General features: G+C 37.2%; 1 protein-coding gene across 2 annotated transcripts; it reads right to left on the reverse strand.

The window, feature by feature from the left end:
- Positions 1–2,152: 2,152 nt before the first annotated feature.
- mtmr12 (myotubularin related protein 12) lies at positions 2,153–21,348 on the reverse strand. Of its 2 annotated transcripts, none has more exons than XM_053653700.1 (16): positions 21,149–21,348; positions 18,424–18,481; positions 18,102–18,241; positions 14,334–14,406; positions 14,035–14,171; positions 13,850–13,958; positions 13,153–13,276; positions 12,903–12,978; positions 10,687–10,784; positions 10,212–10,336; positions 10,036–10,114; positions 9,871–9,941; positions 9,626–9,795; positions 7,602–7,778; positions 7,032–7,190; positions 2,153–5,117 (listed from the first exon to the last, which is right to left on the reverse strand). In XM_053653700.1, the coding sequence occupies exons 1-16, from the start codon at positions 21,215–21,217 to the stop codon at positions 4,527–4,529; spliced, it is 2,256 nt and encodes a 751-aa protein (XP_053509675.1). In that variant the 5' UTR covers positions 21,218–21,348; the 3' UTR covers positions 2,153–4,526. The 2 variants fall into 2 exon arrangements, with proteins under 2 accessions (XP_053509675.1, XP_053509674.1); XM_053653699.1 differs by having other exon boundaries at positions 2,153–5,120.
- Positions 21,349–22,215: the final 867 nt, after the last annotated feature.

The raw sequence follows: 22,215 nt of genomic DNA on the forward strand, positions 1-22,215 counted from the left end.
CCAAGAATACTGGCCGGATGGAACACCATCCACCCACACATTCACACTCTCATTCACACACAGGGGCAATTTAGTCACTAATCCATCTACCGGTATGTTTCTAGGAGGTGGGAGGACACTGGAGAATCCAGATGAAACCCACATGTACATGGAGAACATGCGAAACTGCATACAGACAGTAACCTGAGCTCAGGATTAAACCACACACCTGGAGCTGTGAGGCCCCAATGTTACCTAGCAGTAAGTCTTGTGATTTTGAAGAAGTACATTATTTTATTTGGAGGATTTCATCTGTAACAATTCACCTGTTGGAAGATGTACACAATGGATTGAAAAAGTTCACAAAATACAATTTTTAAAGGTTAAAGTCTTTGTGAGACTATTCTAGTGTATTGCTCTGTTGAGAGTAGTTGCTATTTCAAAACTTATACCAAGCTTATGCCCTCATTGCTCTTAGTGTCTTATCACTCTCAGTAAGATTATGGAGTTTAATTTGCCATTGCCAAACTCACCAGTGTGTACTTCTCAACAATGTACAAAACTATTTTAAAACATAATGTTTTGGCTTTGTTTGAGTTTTGAGATTCGTAAAGTTTAAATATACTGGCTGCTTCAGTCAACTTGATTCCGCATTTAAAACCTCTCTTTTATGCATGAACTGGCCTCACAAAACAACTTTGTCCTGAAATGAGTATATTGTGTATAAAACAAAATTGCTATATACATTTCACCAAAATATAGGGGGAAAAAACACCCCTCATAACAAAAGCTACATACTAAACCAACCTCAGTGTCATTACTTTATTTCAAATCAAAGTGCTGCAGTACAAAAACAAATGAAATAATTTCAAAATTTAATAAATTAAATTCTGCTGCAAATTATTGGCTTTTTAACTTGATTGACTATGCATGCCTTTACACAACTTCAACAAGGAATAACCTCCACTCATGATAAAGCACAATAAAGTGTATTGGATGGTTATTTATTTGAGAACAGAACACACCTACAGTAATCTGAACTTCACACATCCAAAACAAAGTAAACAAACTCACCCCAGTGAAAACGATTAACTTTATGTAACAGCTTCTGAGCACAAACAGGCAGTAGTGCAATTAAGTTTGAAAAAACAGGAAAAAGAGGGAAAAAACAGGCAGTGGAACAAAAAAATATTCCTTAGGCACCTTGTATGTGATTGTATAGTTATAAAAACATATTATACATACATTAATAACCAAAGGCACTATTGTTTTTCTATACTGTATATTCTAACAATTATGTTACAGTTGTTTTGTTTTAAATAGCTATATTTATTGCATAAATGCTTAAAGGGCAAGGCAAACTCATAAAAAAATACATTGACTAGGAATTTTTGTATTATGCTTTATATAATTTCAAATCCACTTTTCAGTGTGTAATCGTTACACTATTTAGCCATTTTATAAGGTGGTGATTAAATCCTTAAGTATTCATTAAAAAAAAGTAATGCATAAACAAACACACACTTAATCTTTTCTAACTTCCTTTGCAAAGTCAAACAAGCTACAGTAGTTATAATATTGAAATGATTAAAGCCATCTTAACTAGATGTAATCAGAGTTCTTTTGTCTTTTTGGTTCCCTGTGTTTAAGAGATGCTGTAATCCAGCAGATGGCACCACAGACACTTATTGTAATTTAATTAAAATTTTTTTCTCTTGGGATGTTCCATCCAAAAGAAAAAAAGAAACACATTAACTAAGGCAATTTAATAAAAAATAAATAAAAAGGTACGACATTTGAATATTTGCAAGCTTTGAGTATTTCGTCTTAAGTTTTTTTTTTTTTTTGGATAGATTTCGATTTTAACTGTTTGTGTGGATTAGCTATCCATTTAAAAAATGTTTCAATCCTTTAAACAATTAAAACTGCAGTCAGTAGTTAAGGCACAAGACCAAATAAGGTATGCACCATAAGGCTGAGCGAAATTATATGCATTATATGATAGAGCAAAAATTCAACATACAAAGGCAAAGTTAACAGTATCTTAAGGAAAATGATGCATATTATATATATATATATATATATATATATATATATATATATATATATATATATATATATATATAATTATATTATATTATATTATATTATATTATATATAGTTTTGTTTTTTTTTTTTGCTTGAACACATGGATTGATAATCTAAATGAATGTGCTCTAGACAGTTTAAGTTCTGATTTTCCTCAAACTCCACTAGTCATATGAATCAATGAACTAATCCTTTCAATATGCCCCAAATGTTTGTTTTTTTTTAATTGGACATTTGCAGTCATACTAGAAAAGTGCTATTTATTTATTAAGGATTTAGTGAAAAAACAAAAACCCTTATACATCACTGACAAGCCATATAACTATCCACACGCCTCTGATGTTAGAACCAACTGGTCCAATCCATACTGGTCTGTACAACCTTGTAAATAAATGCCTAAGCAACATATTGCATGTACAAAATAAACACACTGCATTCCTGATTTAGCGCTTGCATATATGCTTATATAAAAGTATAGTTCTTATGGCTCAAGTCAGGGTTTTGATACAGTAGGGTCCACCTACAGTGTGAACAAGGCTTTATCCCTGCTTTATCACTCAGATCACTTTGAGTTACTTCACTGTTCAAAGATCTGCTCTTAAACCAAGCTTAAGACCTTAAGTCCCAGAAAAACACAGATACTAGTCCAAAGTCTGACACCTATTTACAGTAAGGGTTTATTCATTTTAACCATTTTCCACTTTCTATGATAATAGAAAACCAAACTATTAAATACCATATAGAGATTTTTGGCAGTGACCAAAAATTGTTAAAGTTTCTTATATTTTACAACCCCGATTCCAAAAAAGTTGGGACGCTGTGTAAAATGTAAATAATAACAGAATGCAATGATTGGAAAATCTCATAAACCCATATGTTATTCACAATAGAACATAGAAAACATATCAAATGTTTAAACTGAGTAAACATACCGTTTTAAGAAAAAATAAGGTAATTTTGAATTTGATGGCCGCAACACGTCTCAAAAAATTTGGAACGGGGGCAACAAAAGGCTGGAAAAGTAAGTGTTACTACAAAGAAACAGCTGGAAGTTAATTGCCAACAGATCAGTAAATTGACTGGGTATAAAAAGAGTATCTTAGAGAGGCAGAGTCTTTCAGAATTAAAGATGGGCAGAGGTTCACCAATCTGCGAAAAACTGCATCTACAATTTGTGGAAAAAATTTCAGAATAATGTTCCTCAATGTAATATTGCGAAGACATAAATATCTCATCATCTACAATACATAATATCATCAAAAGATTCCGAGAATCAGGAGAAATCTCTGTGCAAGGGACGAAAGTGAAAATCAATATTACATGCCCGTGATAAAATGGTACATTTGATCAGTTTAAACATTTGATGTGTTTTCTATGTTCTATTGTGAAGAACATATGGGTTTATGAGATTTGCAAATCATTGCATTCTGTTTTTATTTACGTTTTACACAGTGCCCCAACTTTTTTGGACTTGGGGTTATAAATACTTCGATCTAGACCCTGCCCTTACAATTTAAACAATAGATCTCATTAACGAACCTTTTAGTAAAGTTGTGCGTAAATATTATCATAGGCCAAACAAAGCGATTTACAAATGTTTCAGTAACACAGATTTTCTTCATACTCATGCGCTTGTATTGATAAACGGTCAGCGGTCCATTTGGGTTAGATCACCTGTAAATGACAAAGCACATTCATGGCACAGCTGATTTGCGTTTAGTGACCCCCACAAATGGCTAAACTCTCAGAGCGGAAGATGAGAAATGGTAACAAAAGAGTGCCTCCTGATCACAGCATGTGTTAAATTGTTCTGTAATTCAGTGCATTAGCCATAATAAACACTAACATTTCCTCCTTTTACGAGTGACATTTCTTTTATCGGTCATAATTTAGGTATTTCTTTTGGATTTTTTTTTTTGGTCTTTCGCAGTGCCACGAAATCTTCTTTAATATGTGTGTAAATTAAATAAATAAGCTTGACAGTGTAATCCTTATATAAACTTCTCCAATTTGAAGCCGATCAATCAAAGTTCACATTAGTGCGTTCACATTAGTGCGTGGAAATTTACACAAACTCAGATGCTCTCGTAGGATGCAAACATTTTTCCAAACTGGATTTTTGATTATATTTCTTGTTTCAGTACTCTTGTGATGATTTACGCATAAATTTATTCATGTCCAGGCTGATAACTGAGGCCCATTGACTTTGTCTGAATATTGTATTGCATTAAACAATGAGACAGTGTAAAGGCTTATTTTTTTCCTTTTTAGATTTTTGAATTCTTGCCTTGATGAGAGTTTGGTCATTTTGGCTGGTTGATTTTTCATGATTCATTTAATAAGGAGTGTCAAATCCTTTGACTGGGACTGTATACATAAATACGCAGACACACCTTAAATACACATGTAAGTCACTCCAAAGCAGTGACCCATGTCACTCTAAATAGGTCTCCTAGGCCTAAACAAAGCTTATGACTTCACTGCTTTCATCATCTTGGCTCGCTAGCTTATCGCTCACCATCAGATTATGTAGAAGGCTTGTGGGAATGGCAGGCTTGGAGCACCAGCTCCGACCAGAAGCAAAGGGGAAGGAGGATGACAGACGCACAGAGGCTCGTGTCAACGCTATTGGCCTTGGCTGCAGCCGGGGGCTTATAGCCTGAATATCCCAGCATGCCCTGTGCTCTAGATCACTCCGGAGCTCCTGCACTTGGTCCAGGAGCTCGGCAAGCTTGCTTGTGAGAGCCACAGAGCCTCCACCCACGATCTGACTGTCAGGGATCCAGCGGAGACAGCGCTGCTTCCACAGATGTATGGCTGGTCTAGACAGACACGGCAGCAGCAGGCCATAAGGATCTGGCGGGCGACGCTGCCAAGCCTCATAGAACTCGCTAGTGGGCCCTGCCACCGGGCTTTCAGGTGACGCCATCCAGCGGCTGAGGCGCTTTACACGAAGCAGCTTCTTCAGACTGTCTGCCTCATCTTTGAAGAAACCCTTCTTGGGAGGTGTTTTAAATGCAGAGCTGGGCAAGGACATCTGCCGTTGGTGCTGCTGAGCAAAATGTAAAAATAAATAAATAAATAAATAAATAAAATCTGTTTATATATATATTAAAAAAAAAAAAAAAAAAGCTTTTATTTCCTGGTATTTACATCTAGATGTGTTAAACAACATAAAACATAGAACCTTTTGTATCAGACCACCCAATTTTTAGGTGAGAAAAAGTATAAGAACAGATAAGTTGAAGTAAATTAAAGTAAAGTAATAATATTTGGTTGCATATCCCTTGCTTGAAATAACTGCATCAAGCCTATGACTCATTGACATAACCAAATTTCTTCTTTTGTGATGTTTTTCCAGGCTTTTACCACAGCCATTTTCAGTTGTTTGTTTTGGTGGGTTTCTCCATTCAGTCTCCTCCACAGGAGGTGAAATGCTGCTCAGTTGGGTTAAGGTCTGGTGAAAGATAAAGACCTCTGTTAAGTTGGCAGTGTGTTTGGATCATTGTCTTGCTGCATGATAAAATTCCTCCCAATAAATTTGGATGCAGTTATCTGTAAACTGGCAGACAGAATGTTCCTGTAGATTTCTGAATTCATTCTACTTATACCATCCTGAGTTACATCATAAATAAAGATCAGTGAGCATGTTTCAGAAGCAGCCATGCAATCCCAAGCCCTGACACTACCTCCACCATGTTTCACAGATGAGTTTGTATGTTTTGGATCGCAAGCACATCCTTTCTTTCTCCACACTTTTGCCTTTCTTTCACTTTGGTAGAGGTTATTAATGGTTCTCTGTATTTCTTTGCTAATTTCAATCTGCTGTTCCAATTCTTACTACTTATGAGTGGTTTGCATCTTGTGGTATGGCCTCTATATTTCTGCTCTCGAAGTCTTTGAATGGTGGATTGTGACACCTTCACCCCTGCCCTATGGAGATAGTTGGTGATGTCACTGACTGTTGTTTTGGGATTTTCGTCACAGCTCTCATAACGTTTCTGTCATCAGCTGTTGTTTTCCTTGGCCGACCCATTCAGTGTCTGTTGCTCAGTACACAAGTGGTTTCTTTGTTTTTCAGGACATTCCAAATTGTTGTATTGGCTATGCCCAATGTTTGTGCAATGACATAGATTTTGCCTCTTTTCTCAGCTTCAAAATGGCTTGCTTTACTCCCGTAGACAGCTCTCTGATCATCATGCTGATTTATCCTTTTTAACAACAAATGCAGTCTTCACAGGTGAAACTGAAGGCTGAAACCAAGAGTAGATGTTCAGAGCTATTTATTGTTTAAACTATCAATCCAACAGGACATACCTGGGTAACAAGTAACACCTGTAAGTCACATGTTCCAATATTTTTTGCTCGCTTACAAATTGGGTGGTCTGATACAAAACGTGCTATTTTCTATGTAGTTTAACACATCTACATATAAACACCAGGAAATAAAAAGCTGAAATTCTAAACTCTCTTCTTGTATTCATCTTTTGATCTCAAACCCAAATGTCTTCAGTCTACAGCAAAAAAAAATTTAATCAGCCTTGCCGTTCCAATAGTTTCTGGGGACTGTAAAAGTGCTAGTTAAAACAAAGTAAATGATTTTAACTGAAACTAGAAATCAGGACAAATCATTAACAGGTTGTAAGAAATTCATATCAAAATGTAAAAAATGTTAAGCTTAGAGCTCTTGGCAGAGTTTGTGTTAATACCTTTTTCCCCTCCCATTTGTATAAAATCAAATCGAATACAACCACACCACCTTCGTTCATTTTAATTCATACAAATGTTTCATGAAATAAGATTTTGTCATTATGGTAACTTTATAATGTGTGACGGACTGGTTGTTGTATCCATACAAATGGGAAGAGACAGTAAACAGATATAGTATAGTTGTGGTACAGTTTATGTACAGATGACTGAAAATCACTGCAATTTTGAAAGAAAAGCACGGTGCTATGTTCACCTTTCCCCGAGGACCTTTGCGTAAAGTTTTCTCTTGCTTGAGCTTCTCGCTATACAGAGGGTTAAGGAAGAGCTGCTGGGCCTTGCAGTCAAACTGCACCAACCAGTCCCACACTGCAGGGCAGGTCAATGGACCTCTTTGTGAGTACTGTGACTCGGCCTGCCAACAAAATCAAGCAGCAGTAGTGAGCAGGAGGTGTGTCTGTTAGAAAGTAATGGACGAGCACACACTTGGGCTAACATTACAAGGAGAGAACTGTTTGCTTTTTGGTCTAATGATATGGTACTACCATTGCAGCATTAGTGTGTTGTTGCCTTACTGCTGTACTTGAACTGCATCATTATCAGGTGTTTAATGAGTGTTTCTACAAAACATGTAAAGTAAGCCAAGTGTCTGATATGCTGCATCATAAAGGAATGCAAAACAACCGGTTTATAAGCAAGAATAACCTTGAAAAATGCTTAGCCAATCAAAGTCCAAAGCCAATCGACTAAACTAAAATGACAGACAAAAGTCAACCAAAAGGTAACTTCAACAACATTCTCATTACACATTAGATATGAGTGCTACCGTCATTGTGCTTTCCCTCTGATGGGCAGAATTAAACAGGAAAGTGCTGAAGACTGGCACATGGACGCTGTCGGACAGAACGGTCAAATAGGTCTCGGAAAACTGGAAGGCTGTGCCGTGTTGTTGAACTAGCTGCCACACACACTCCAGGAAGAGCAGGAAGACTGGGGACTGACACTGCAGAAAACATAAGTACAAGAAACCTTGAAAACCTTACATTCAATATTTTTGGATTTTTGGAAAAAACTGGTAACAATGAGCTAAAAATATGGCGCAGACATGGTGATAAAATGATTCCAGAATAGAAAAGGAACGAATATAACAGATTACTTTAATATCAAAATAGCTTTTAATTCTCTGAGCTGAAGATGATCACACTGGCTGAACTATCAAGATGATCTATTTGAACAGACAATAGTAAAGGCATTAATAACATGCATTTTAAAACAATAATCTTCAGTTATTAGAATCATTATTCATTCATTCATCATTAGAAACCACTTTATCCTTGTCAGGGTCAAAGTGTATTCTGGGAACACGGGATGCGAGGCAGGAATACACCTTCACACACACACAAACACTTAGGGTCAAATTAGACAAGCCAAGTCACCTACTGGCATGTTTTTGGAACGTGGGGGGAAACCTGAGAACTTGGAGGAAAAACCCACATGGACATGGATGGAACGCTGAGGTGGCAACACTGCACCACTGTGAAGCCTAATAAAATCACTATTGATGATTACATAACGCTGTGCATAACTGTTCACCCCGCTTGAACTTTTGCACATTTTGTAGAACTTGAAACTGAAATGGACTTAATTGGAATTACATCTCATGACTCTACACAAAATAGCCATGTTTGGGGGGAGGGGGGATTAAATACAGTCTGCAAAATTATGTACATATAAATATGTAATGTAAATAAACATAAAAACATTTTTTATATTGTATACAATATATAGTATACTAATATTATTTATATATATATATATATATATATATATATATATATATATAGTATACCATTATTTATTTTTATATATATATATATATATATATATATATATATATATATATATATATATATATATATATATATATATATATATATATATATATATAGTATACCATTATTTATTTTTATATATATAAAAAACAATCTCTGACTGATACTTTTCCAGAACTTTGTCCCAGACTCGTTTTGATGGCTCCTTCATGATGCTGTTTGTTCAGGTATGTTGTCTAACAATCTCTGGGGCCTTCCAGGAACCGGTGTCTTTATAACGAGATCACAAGGTGAGAACAGGTTGCATCAGAACTAATTTAGAGGTCATGTGATCTCACTCCAATTGAGGTGAATACTTATGTAATCTCAAAAAAACTTTTCCATTTTTTATTTAATTTGAAGTCAAATTTTAACTAATGTGTGTATACAAGATGCCTTAGTACATTCGCCAAAAAAAAAAAACAACAACAAAAAACCCAATAAGCATGTGGTATAGAAGTGTGTCTCAAACTACAAACTTTTAACTATTCTAGAAATCTTTTGAGAATATGGGTTACTTCACATGCATTTCATAAATTCATTACATAAATTCCCTACAAAACAGTAAGTGTTTGAATTTAATGTAATAAATGTATAAACTCACCTACAATATGTTCTTTGTACTCAACCAATGTTCTAGATTATTACATAGTAAAAATGTGACCGTGTATACCCAGTTTATGACCTTGGTAACCATGTCAATGGGATAGTAAATAAACCACAAATGTTCTGAAGGCATGTCAACACTGTTGTATGAGGTCTCCAAACTGCTGCAAGGTGAAACATGAGTGACGTTGCTGGTTAGGGATATTTCACCTCTAATTGCTGCACAAACGCTACTGCAGCATGTGAACGTTATTGACTTTATATCAGCCGTGTACGCACACATATATGCATGGTTACACTGTTACTACATGCATCCCTTCTTACTCCATTTTCTTATTCAATCACTTTACTGTACTTAGCAAGACTGAACTACCTCCTTGTCCTTCTGATGAAGGTGATTACATCGATCGAGGAAAGCATGGCAGCCAGCCACCCACTCTTTCTGCACCAGGCCCTGAAAACCTATCAGTGTCCTGTAGTGAGGATCCAGCATGATCTGAACCAGGCTGGAGATAACGCAGCACAGGTCTGTACCTTCCTCGTCTGGAAAACAAAAAAGAGGTTTCAACTTCTGTCCAACATCTCAAAAGAAATATCAGGATTGACACTGGTATCTACCCATTATTAGGACATTGGTATTTTCCTTTTCAAGGCACTCTACCACTTCCACTGCTTTCTGGAGACACTGTCTGCAAACAAAATCAACATGGGGATTTCTCCAATTGTTATCTCAACAGCTGTAGATGTACAGTTGGGTCTGTTTTAAGGCAGAATAACCGATACCTTATAATGTCTAGCCAGCCTGAGCTTTCAAGAGAGGAGAACCACTTGACATCTGATACCCAAAAATCAGTTGAATTATCTGTAAAAGGATATACACATAGATCTGCTATGAACATTTAGGTGTTTTCTTTTTTCTTCCAGAACCAGGAACTGGCTTTTATGAATTAAAGACTCACCAATGAGAAAAAACTGCTTGAACTTTGTGTAAGACTGCTGAATGTCCTGAATGGTGGGGAGTGTTTCAGACAGATCCTCTGTTTTAACAGAATAAAGGTGGTTTTGAGCCACAGCCTGAAGCATTCTGCAACAAAGTGAACAAAAAGGCATTTTAAACAGGGGAAAAGAAAATAAGCTGTTTTTAGAGGATAAATGCAGTAAAGCACAAAAAAAGATTAATTGTCTTGCTACATTTCTTCAGCCAATGAGATTTTTGGTTTGTCACTGGTTCTGTATCCATTTTGGAGGTAACTCTATCTAAACACCTACTAATGAGCTGTGACTTTCTGGGGCTACATTAAATCTAATGGACATATTTTAAACATGTTAACTCAGAATATGCATTTTAACAGCAGACTTCACATAAAATGGTGAGAATTAAATGATAACCATAAGAAAAGTGAAACACTGTATATGGTGTTTAATCATGCATACCTCTCTATGTAGGTCTGTAAAACCCCATCTTCCTGACTTATGGGCACAGAGGAGGACTTAAATAAAGCACAGCCACTATGGTGGGACCAGCACCAAATCTTGATAACGAAACAAAAGAATTATAAAAAAAAAAATAGATGAATTACAGTTTATTACACTAATATGACCATTATATTAACACAGAGTATTATCCTGGTTTGTGTGCAAATATATTTTGTGCAAAGTTAATTTGGTAGAAATGAACTCAAATTGTTCTCTGAAATGCTTTTGTTAGGGTGACCATACGTCCTGATTTTTGTCCTCTTTTTCGGACCTAACAAAAGCATCTAAATTTGAGAAAATGTCCGGGATTCTGCTTTAGTTTCATTATGATGTGCTTATGGTCCAATACTGCATCATATGTGCGCATGTTTGCACTGCTTTAACCCCTCTCTGTAATTCCTGCCTTCTCGCACACCAATTAGTTGATTATAAAAGACTTGAAGCAACTATTGGCCAAATTCTTCCATCTCAACAGTTAGCCTACTCTCAGCGACCGCGCGAAGGTGAAGTGCTGTTGTGTACGGCATCAAACAGTTGCTTGACAAAAGCAGCAACTGACAGCTGTCCTGAGTCAAAACAATGCCCATGGCCATATAAGGTCATTTTTAATTTCATGTTTCATCACAATTTCATCACATTGTTTCATATTAGCCTACATGGTCATTCAAATGTGTAAATAATGGCAGAAGGTACACTTGTGGCATCTGATATTTTATTCCATGGACATTCAAAAGATTGTAGGAAAAATTTAAAATATTATATATATATATATATATATATATATATATATATATATATATATATATATATATATATATATATATATATATATATAAAATATGATACTGTGTGTCTTTTTCAGTGTAGTAAATTCTGCATTCATAGTAACACTGTTCTGAACGCTACTAAGACCCTATCTTTTTGGGAATATTATCACGCTAGCTTTTGTGATGTAATGTTACCCGCATCAGGGACAGTGACCTTTTATCTATTTAACTAAAACAAATCCAAACATTGAACACGTTTTAAGCTTAAAATAAAAGAAAGTATTTTAGATCATCTTATTTACATATGTGACCTTGAAGTAATCCAAAAGTAATCAGATTACATTATTTTCATATTGTGATACTTGCATTACATTACTGATGACATTTTTCATGAAGTAATTCGTAACTGTAACAAAACACATTTTTAAAGTAACCCTCCCAACCCTGCCTTATATTAACCCTGTTATAATAACCTGTACTCTTCTGGGAAGGCTTTCCACTAGATTTTGGAGCGTGGCTGTGGGGATTTGCTCATTCAGTCACAAGAGCTATAGTTGAGGTCAGGCATTGATGACGAGTGTGAAGGTCATTGACCCTGTTTTCATGGAACTCATGCTGGAACAGATTTGGGCCTCTTCGTTCCAGTGAAGTAAATTATTAATGCTACAGCATATAAAGACATCCGATAGAATTGTGTGCTTCCAACTTTGTGGAAACAGTTTGGGGAAGAACCACGTATGGATGTGCCATATGGATGGCCATATAATGCATCTTTGGTGTTATTTTCATGTTTTAAAATAAATCCTCCTAGGTACTGGAAAACAGAATTTCTCATGAATGCTGTACTATGGAGGTTCAGTTCTTATGTTTCTAGCTGTCCCTTTCTTACTCGTGTTGAAGTTACAGATGTCAAATTGCACATCCATTTAAAGTGATTATTTTGTTTCACACTGGGTTTTTTTTTTTTTTTTTTACTAAAGCCACAAACGCTGAACAGATGAGACATGTCTGCTTTGAAATAGAAGCAGAAACTAAACACATACATCTCTGTTCAATTGTCTTCAAACACTCTGTTTTTGTGAAAATGAAAGTCTATGAAACCTCTTCCCTTTTTACTCAACTTTCTTTAGCCTAATAATTTACATAAGTGCATGTGATTGGCCAAACAAAGGAGTCGCAATGGTTCCTGTTTAAAAAGAAAACTAGAATTGCTCAACTATGGCTTCTTTTTCATGTACCAGTTGCTTCTGCCACAGTACATGTCAAGTATTCTGCATCCAGACTGCCTTACACAAACACCTCAACACATGCTGATACTATATATATATATATATATATATATATATATATATATATATATATATATATATATATATATATATATATATAAAAAACAGAAACACTTACTGGTAACCCAGTTCCTGGGAATTTATCTAAATCCTCATCAGTGACAGCTGCTGGAATGATGAAGTACTTTGGTAATCTACAAAGAAATGTGAACATTGTGTGAACTGAACTAATAATTATTATTGCTAATCAGGCAAATTAAGTAAATCCCAATCAATGACAGTGATCATGAAACCATTCAGTGTAACACTGCTATTAGGTCAAACGGTGATGAGTCTTAAATCTATTTCATCGAGAAACCATCACTTACTTTGTGGAAATTTCAAAGTTCTCATTTCTAGTGACTATTCTACAGTTTCCTTTGGTCCTTTTCATTTCTTGCGTCCAGTCATCTTGTGAATCGAACATAACAGTCTTCTGTGCTGTCTGTTTTCCTGAAAAGTCAGAAAGGACACATCAAGTCATTTAATTACTTTTGTACGTAATGACTAGATGCTTAATTTGTAAACAATTTAGTTACATTGTGAGAGATTACATATTGAGAGAACTCGAGTATTTCCCCTCCCACTATTTCGTGATGGAGTTCTATTTAAATATTTCGGCCATATGTTAAGCATCGTTAGCAAAGGCGTGAACATCGGACAACTGCTCTGCCAGTTGGTTGTGAGTTGGTAGACGATGTAGGAGACTATATGACAGTACTTGAGATTGTATCACAGACAGTTGTAGGCATGTCAGATGTGACAGCTGCATAAAAGCATCGAGGTTTTGTTTTTGGTAAAATGCTAATGCAGAGGGGAAAAAAATATGCAAAATGTATTTTTTCCACTTTTCTCTTGATCGCCTTCCCAATGATGAGCAGTCCCTACAATTTCATTATTGCTTAAATGCATCATTTCCTTTTTATTTTGAATATGTTTGATGTTATTACTCAAGAATGACTAATGATTATAGTAGACATACTTCATTAATTAACTTCATTAACCATTTACATGAATTGAAAGTACCTGTAAGATGAAATTTCACACTTGAACTTGTTGCATGAGCATAAGAAAAAGCAAAGACACATTTCAGAGACTTTGGCTCCAGGCAGTGGTGAACAATACCCCGAAAGATCTAATACAAAAAAAAGTGCACACTCATAAGTTTGAATTCATGTTAAAACTTTATTGCTATGAGAAGATCTAATTACCTTTTTGGCATCCTCTTCTTTGGTATAGGTTAAGCAGAACTGGAAGACACGCAGGTCTTTACAGTGAATGATCATTTTTGATGGATATTTATTTGCCTGAATGCCTCCAGTTATCAACTTTTTCTTCTCGTCGTAAACTGTGGAAGAGATGAGAAAGTACATTATTAGCTTTTAAGAATTGATCTACTGAAAATATGAATGGAAGATATGTAATGTGTCGTGATCTGAGATAGTCACTATAAAAAAAGAATAATGAGGAAAGAAAATATTAGGGTTTTTTTTTGTTTTTGTTTAACTACCTCCATAGACATGGTCCACACACATTAGTGGAATGTCATTTTCTCCATAGAGCTTATTCCTGAAGTGTTGGGTCTGCAAAAAAAAGGGGGGTACAATAGCATTTCAGACTTAAAGACTTAAAGGAATCCACACTGAACATCTTAACATGTGAACTTCAATGGGCCCCAACATTTATTTATAGATTAAACTTCTTTCTATTCCTAGTTTAAACAGTTTCCTACATTACCCACAATGCCATTTGACTACCTGGCACCAGTGGGATTTTGCCATTGCTTCATCTCTTCCTACAGCGACTGAAGCAGCAGTGCTTTAGTCTTTTTAAGACACTTTTCCACTACATGGTACGGATCAACTCGGCTCGCTTTACTTTTCTGAGCTTGATTTTCCACTGCAGTTTAGTGCCGTCGCAACGTGGGTGCCATCTTCCACTCGCCTTCACGCAGGAATAATGTTGTATTATCCTGTACAAATACACGGTCAGGGCGTATTCCAAATGCCTTTCCTGTTCACTGAACACGGACCCTATTAAGGATGTAAAATAATGTTCTACAACCTACGTAGTGCTCGATATGACTAAGTAAAATTCAGCTGCGACAGGAGTGACTTCGATAAATGTACATCTCAGCGAGAGAGATGTAAAAGTCTTAGACAGAAACCTGTTGTAATTTTATCTGTAATGAGATAAATGATACATAATTTTCAATTAACAGAATATTACCGTACATATTAAATGACACATTTATTCAGGCACAATACAGAACCACTCATTAAGGAGAAGCCATACTCCCTCAGCACGTGCCTCACATTTACTATCGGCTCGGCTCGCTTGGAACCTCGACCGAGGTGGTACTAAAAAAGTACCAGGTACTATCCACAGTGGAAAGCCCCCCAATAAACGAGCAGAGTCGAGTCGTACCGTGCGGTTGAAAAGCGCCATTAGTCCGTCAAGCTCTCACACCTCCCCATCTATACAATCTGCTCAAACAGATCAGTTTCCAAAGCTTCGACTTTCACACTAATGCCACCATCAACACCATCACACTTATCTCATATATCGCTATCTAGCCAAAATGAGTCTCTGTTGTAACTCAGTGTCATATAGCTGCATTGCATTCTGGGACTCTGAGTCCAATGTTTGCTGCCTGCACTAGTCCTACACTGGATTTCTCAGTAATGACATAAAACATTACTGGAAAATGGGGAGTAAGAAAAGAAACTTGCTATTTTTTTTTACATTTTTTTTTTTAGGAGGTAACCGAAAAGAAACAAAACTATAATCACTTCTCCTATTAAACCATCATTATAACCGTGCAAGCAAGCTGCTGATCGGAATAATACAAATACAGCACTAACCACCAAACTTGGAATAGAATCGCACAAAAGCATGTCACTAATATTTCAACCTAAACATTTAATGTGTTTAAGGGTGGAGTTTTCCTTTAGCATAACATGTCAGCTGTTTTGTTTTTTTTTAAAAAAAACACATTTTTTAATGTATAATGCACAACGTGGATGCACAATGTTGGAAAAGGCAACAAACACGGATACACGATGAGGTAATGCAACCGAGCATGGCTGTACAAATGCATTATTTATTGCAACAACAGCACAGTGTTGTCTTTCTATCTGTCTTCAGACAGGGTGGACATTTCCTGCTGCCTAGCAGAGTAGATGGCTTTATTTTCACACCGACAAAATGCATCAGATCAACCTCAACTCCACCAAATGAAGCTTCTCAATAGACGCTTACACGCACACATCATACTGCAACACCCCTGATAGCACTACAAATCGTTGCTTTTACTTTAAATAAGCAAGAACATTTTTATCCAAGTGGGACAAGAAGCCTGAGCTAGAACTATATGAGCTGAATTGAATCACTGAGACTGACTCATCACACATGACAGATTATGTTGGGTAGAGATGCCGGATAGTTTAGAATTTGACATGACTCAGATATCAGTCACTAAATAGTGACCTGGATGAAGTCTTTGTGGTATCTTGATGTACACATGCTCATTTTGGCAAGACCGCTTTAATGTTGACTTTAATGTTTCCAACCACAGTTACTCTGGCAATGAATCATACACTCAAGTTCCTGAAATGGCACTCGAAGTAAAAGTAGTCGCATGACACAGTTCCTCTTTGGCACTTTTCTGTATATAACAGACTTGGTTAGATAAACAAAAGAAGGTGCACTACAAATTTGAGATAAAACATACGAGAAGTATCACCTAAATATGACTGACTGTTAGAATAATACAACAGCTAGTGTGTTCACGGTTTGTGTGTTATATTGAATGTGTAATCTGAGCTCAACAGTTTATTAATCATTAATCCAGCTTTATACAAATTTAGTATTCGGTTATATCTTAAAATTCAGCTGTCTGGAATTCAGTACTCTATATGTACTGATAGTAGAGTGGAACACAAACATGAACGTGTCTATCTGTTGCCAAATGTCTATTCGAATTAACTGAAAGGTTAATACCAAAACTTGAAAATGGCAAGTACTGGAATCTACACAAATCTCAGAGAATTAAGCAGTATGTAATACCAATAATTATAGCAGTACTCAGGCCAAAATAAAGGATTTAACTGTCAGTACATCAGTGTACACAGAACCTCTTACCTCACTGGTGGAGTAATCTCTACAGCAAGATTTCACAGTGGAAGTACATTTTGAAGAACAACCATTCTGTGTGTAAGATGCTTGATTTATTTGTCTGCTAGCTGACTTACTAACCAGTGCAGATCATGGAAGATACTTCAGGGGTTTTTTGTACAGTGTTGCGATCATCTATCTATATATTTTATTTGTACATGTCTGCGCCAGAGTACACCCCAAACTGTGGCATAATTAACAGCAGAACGCTCAAATTCAAACCGTATAAGACATAAAACTAGCAGGAATGCTCATGATATTGAGATCCATCCATCCGTCTTCTACCGCTTACTCCTTTTCAGGGTCACGGGGAACCTGGAGCCTATCCCAGGAAGCATCGGGCACAAGGCATGATAGTTTGATATTTCCAATTAAAGTGATGCAAGTAACTAAAGTACACAATTTATTTTTGTAGCTGGAGTCATTAAAAAAAACAAAAAAAAACAACTACAATGGTACAAGACAAAAGCTAAAGTTGCTGGGATAACTAGCTAAATACAGTAAGATTAACTATCTACCTTAACATACCACCAACTTCTACAACTTTTCTGTGAAACAATTTAACCTCTTTGTATCTACCACACCAGATACGCTGCACTCCACTGGCATAATTCCACTGAATCAACATTTTTTTCCTCGAACGTAGCATGTTCTATAATGCATTATTTATCTTACTTGTCTTCAACTACATCCCACTGGCTATTAGTTCATAACCCAGTCCACAGCTCTGTGACACTTTGCTGGTTTTAGTGATAGAACACCGAGTGTACCACCACCACTACCTGCAACAACAGCACCACCAGCAAAAACATTAACCCCACCACCACCACCACCCACACCCACCAACACCAATCAACACCCACCACCAGCACCCACCAACACCACCCACACCCATCAACACCGAACACCAATCAACATCCAGCAAGACCACCCACCGACACCCACACCCATCAACACCAGTCAACATCAACCAACACCACCCACACCCATCAACACCCAACATCATCAAGAACATTTTAATCATACGACAGAATTCCTCCTTAAGATGCATTTCAGAATGCAATGAGCAGTAGGTCATGGAAGCCCCGTCCTGCATCCTTACCGTCTCCTCCAGCGGTGTCTCATCACTGATAAAAGAGACACGAAAGTTAGTGCAGAGGAGCGTGCCGAAGATTCCCCGCTGAGAGACGTCATCCTGTGTGTGTCTGAGAACAGGGCTTGCACTGCAGAACACGACTTCCCCTGAGGATCAAGACATTGAAGGAGAACACATGAAGCGACTGTAAAGAGACATTCCAACAGTCAGACAAATATTGTTAACGGGATACTAAAAACATTGCTGCGGATGGAGGTGCTAGGCTGCGTTTAGTTAGAAAACACTATACTATTAAGTCATTAGCAAAAAATGTATAATAAGGCTTTACCTGGTAGCAAGTCAGGATGCTTCTCCTTCTTTTGTGATTCTTTCTCAGGTTTTATTTCCTGCGCAAAAAGAGTCAAATCAGTCCGTTATGCTCTAACAATTAAAAGGAGCATTTGATATACATTCACTCACATGCACCATCATACAGCACCTCAGGGGTACTTCCTGTTTATTACCGTACATCACAACAACAACACTGGATGATGGCAGACTGCAGTCTTCAGAAAAGACCATGTACAGTATGTCACATCAACATCAGGTTCAGCCAGCGCAGTAAGAATGGTACAGTGAAGAGCGAAACTGTGTGAATAATTAATAGCACCAAAGATCAGATCCAAGCGCCATAGAGACAGAAAACAAACCAAAGAAGGCTGAGGGAGACCTAATCTGTAATACTGTGTCACTGTCAAATCCTTAAACTAATCTGTTTCTTGGCTTAATAACAAATGAATCCAGTTGGAACGATTTCTCCAAGGGAAATGGCTGATCGCTCAGCTCTCAAGCATTTGGTTCTGTAAAGTTGCTTCCAGTTGGATACAAAATAAAACTCATGTTTAAATACCAGTCTGAGAAAGTTATAAGGACAGTAATGTATTTCATATCAAGATGATGTGTAGCATGTTACACTTTTCAGATGATCATTTAAAGATGATTTGCGACTTCCTGTTGGATCTTTTCAACCCTTTTTTATTTTGTTGATTAGGCCTCGTGTCTTGTCACCTCGTTGCAGGATACACCCACATTTCATTTTCATCCAGAATCCACGGGGATGCAAACTTTTGCACTTGTATATTTTCGGACATGATGCCATGTACATTTAAATGTCAACGTTGGACACTGCATTTTTCCTACATTTAACCCAAGATGTATTAGAGGAATGGGAAAGCAACTGGACTTTTTTTTTTGTACAGACTTGAGGAAAGGACAAGCCATAAAACAATAGATCAGCGTCCTGCACACCCGGCTACTTCCGACTCACTCTGCTTCTCCAACACTGTCATTATGGAGGGAAAAGATTACTCCAATTTAGCTGCTCCAGCACTGTCTGTTCAGAGGACACACCCCACCCCCCTAATATATACACATACAAGCTTACACACACACACACACACACACACACACACACACACTCTCTCTCTCTCTCTCTCTCTCTCTCACACACACACACACCAAATACACACACACACTCACACCAAATACACACACATACTCACTCTCTCTCACACAAACACATACACCAAATATACACACACACTCTCTCTCACACACACACCAAATATACACTCTCTCTCTCACACACCAAATATACACACACTCTCTCTCTCACACACCAAATATACACACATACTCTCTCTCACACACCAAATATACACACATACTCTCTCTCACACACCAAATATACACACATACTCTCTCTCTCTCACACACACACACCCCAAATATACACACATACTCACACTCTCTCTCACACATACACCAAATACACACACATACTCACACACACCAAATATACACACACTCTCTCTCTCACACACCAAATATACACACATACTCACACTCTCTCTCACACACACACCAAATATACACACATACTCACACACACTCTCTCTCACACACACCAGATATACACACATACTCACACACCAAATATACACACATACTCTCTCACACACACACACCAAATATACACACATACTCACACACACTCTCTCTCACACACACCAGATATACACACATACTCACACACACACTCTCTCTCTCTCACACACACACCAAATATACACACATACTCTCTCACACACACACACCAAATATACACACATGCTCACACACTCTCTCACACACACACCAGATATACACACACACTCTCTCTCACACACACACCAAATATACACACATACTCACACTCTCTCTCTCACACACACACACACACACACACACACACACACACCAGATATACACACATACTCACACACACACTCTCTCTCTCTCTCTCACACACACACACCAGATATACACATACTCACTCACACACTCTCTCAGACACACACCAGATATACTCTCTCTCTCTCTCTCTCTCTCTCTCTCTCTCACACACACACACACACACACACACACACACCAGATATACACACATACTCACTCATGATATCTATTTCTCACACATACACACCAGATATACACACATACTCTCTCATGATCTCTCTCACTCACATTCACACTCGATCGGTCACACACCAAATATACACACATACTCTCTCTCTCTCTCTCTCACACACACACACACACACACACACACACACTCGCACGCATGCATGCATGCACACACAATAAATGACGTGAATGTTAGTACAGGAGTCATATGCAACAATAACACTGTTGCTTTTTATAAATGTTACATAAAAACAAAAACAACAGCTGAAAACTATTGGACAAATATCACAGCTAAACACCGGAAGCGCTATTGATTTTTGTTCATTAGTAAAACAACTGAAATAATACAAATGATTATCTTTCTTTGTAGTGAACAAATGATGAGAAATGCATGTAAACATGTACACATCCATGTTGTGGTAATGTGTCTGGCTGAAACCGCTCCCAGTGTCGTGTTCAAACCAAACCTGCTCTTTACCAAACTATTACATTATTCCTGTCTAATAACCGATAAACAACAACGACAACAATGACAACAATGACGACGACAACAACAACAACACAAGTCGTACCTCGGGCGTAACATAAGACACGAACGACGGCTTGGCGCTTTTCGCTCCTCCGCCTCCCAAACTCAACATTTCGGCGCTTCCCGAAGCGACCAGGTGACAAACCGGGAGCGCGCGAGCTCCTCTTCCCTTCCCTCGAGCTGCGCGAATTTCCGCGCGTGAACGCGAACCTGTTGGAACGTAAACCACGCCCGTGCTCAGCTGCCGCTTTAGTCGCGCGTGCGTCAGCTAAAGCTCATCAATTTCATTGGCTTTCGCGGCTGTCAATCAAATCTCGGCTTCCATCTACTTCCTCAAGCAAATAAAGCGTAACAGCAGTGTAATAATACATACTGTATATTATCATATACACTGATTTACTGATTCTGATTGGTCAGAAGGTGCTGATTAATTTTCTATAACAGCAGCTGGGACAGCACTTCCGGTAGATATTAATGTGCTTTTCCTAATACACTAATCTAATATGTTCCATAATAATAACTTACAAAGCGACTTGTATGCCAGACGCTTCACATAAACTGCTTAAAAAGAAAAAAAGTGTTGTTGTTTTTTTTGATTAATTATTTGTTTAATTGTGGATGTGGTGGATCTTTTTTTGTGAGGAGGCTTTTTTTTTTTTGGAAGGAGTCTCCAGTTTCTAAGTTTTTGGACACTTGATCTTCAGGAGTGCTTTACAGTTTCTCACTACATGACAAGCTGCTGGTTTTTTTTTTGTTGTTGTTGTTTTTTAAAAAAAATCTTATTAACTTCAAGAGAGAAAAACTGAGAGGCTGGTATCAGGAACATATCTGATTAAATGTAACTACAAATGGATAAAACTACTAAATTATTTAATAAATAAAATATAGTTGTTTTCTCAAGTCAAGAGTCAATGTAGCGTCTTCCAGGAGATTTCAGAGCACTCCAAAACTTTAATTTAGCTTTTTTTTTTTTTTTAAAGCATTCAGAGGTGGACTTACTCCTATGCTTTGGATCATTGTCTTGCTGCATAATCCAGTTGCGCTTGAATTTCAACTTAGAGATTGAAGACCAGACAGTCCCCATAGGATTTTCTGGTAGAGAGCAGAATT

The sequence above is a fragment of the Ictalurus furcatus genome, chromosome 22, assembly GCF_023375685.1.
Source record: "Ictalurus furcatus strain D&B chromosome 22, Billie_1.0, whole genome shotgun sequence".
Lineage (NCBI taxonomy): Eukaryota > Metazoa > Chordata > Actinopteri > Siluriformes > Ictaluridae > Ictalurus > Ictalurus furcatus.

What these genes read in the sequence shown, in the direction of transcription:
- mtmr12 (XM_053653699.1), bottom strand. Translation starts at nt 21,217, where the DNA reads ATGTTGAGTTTGGGAGGCGGAGGAGCGAAAAGCGCCAAGCCGTCGTTC. An exon ending in AACTTTGAAATTTCCACAAA is followed by an intron (nt 12,979 to 13,152) that starts GTAAGTGATGGT and finishes ATTTCTTTGTAG; the next exon opens with ATTACCAAAGTACTTCATCA. An exon ending in GGCTGGCTAGACATTATAAG is followed by an intron (nt 9,942 to 10,035) that starts GTATCGGTTATT and finishes TTTTGTTTGCAG; the next exon opens with ACAGTGTCTCCAGAAAGCAG.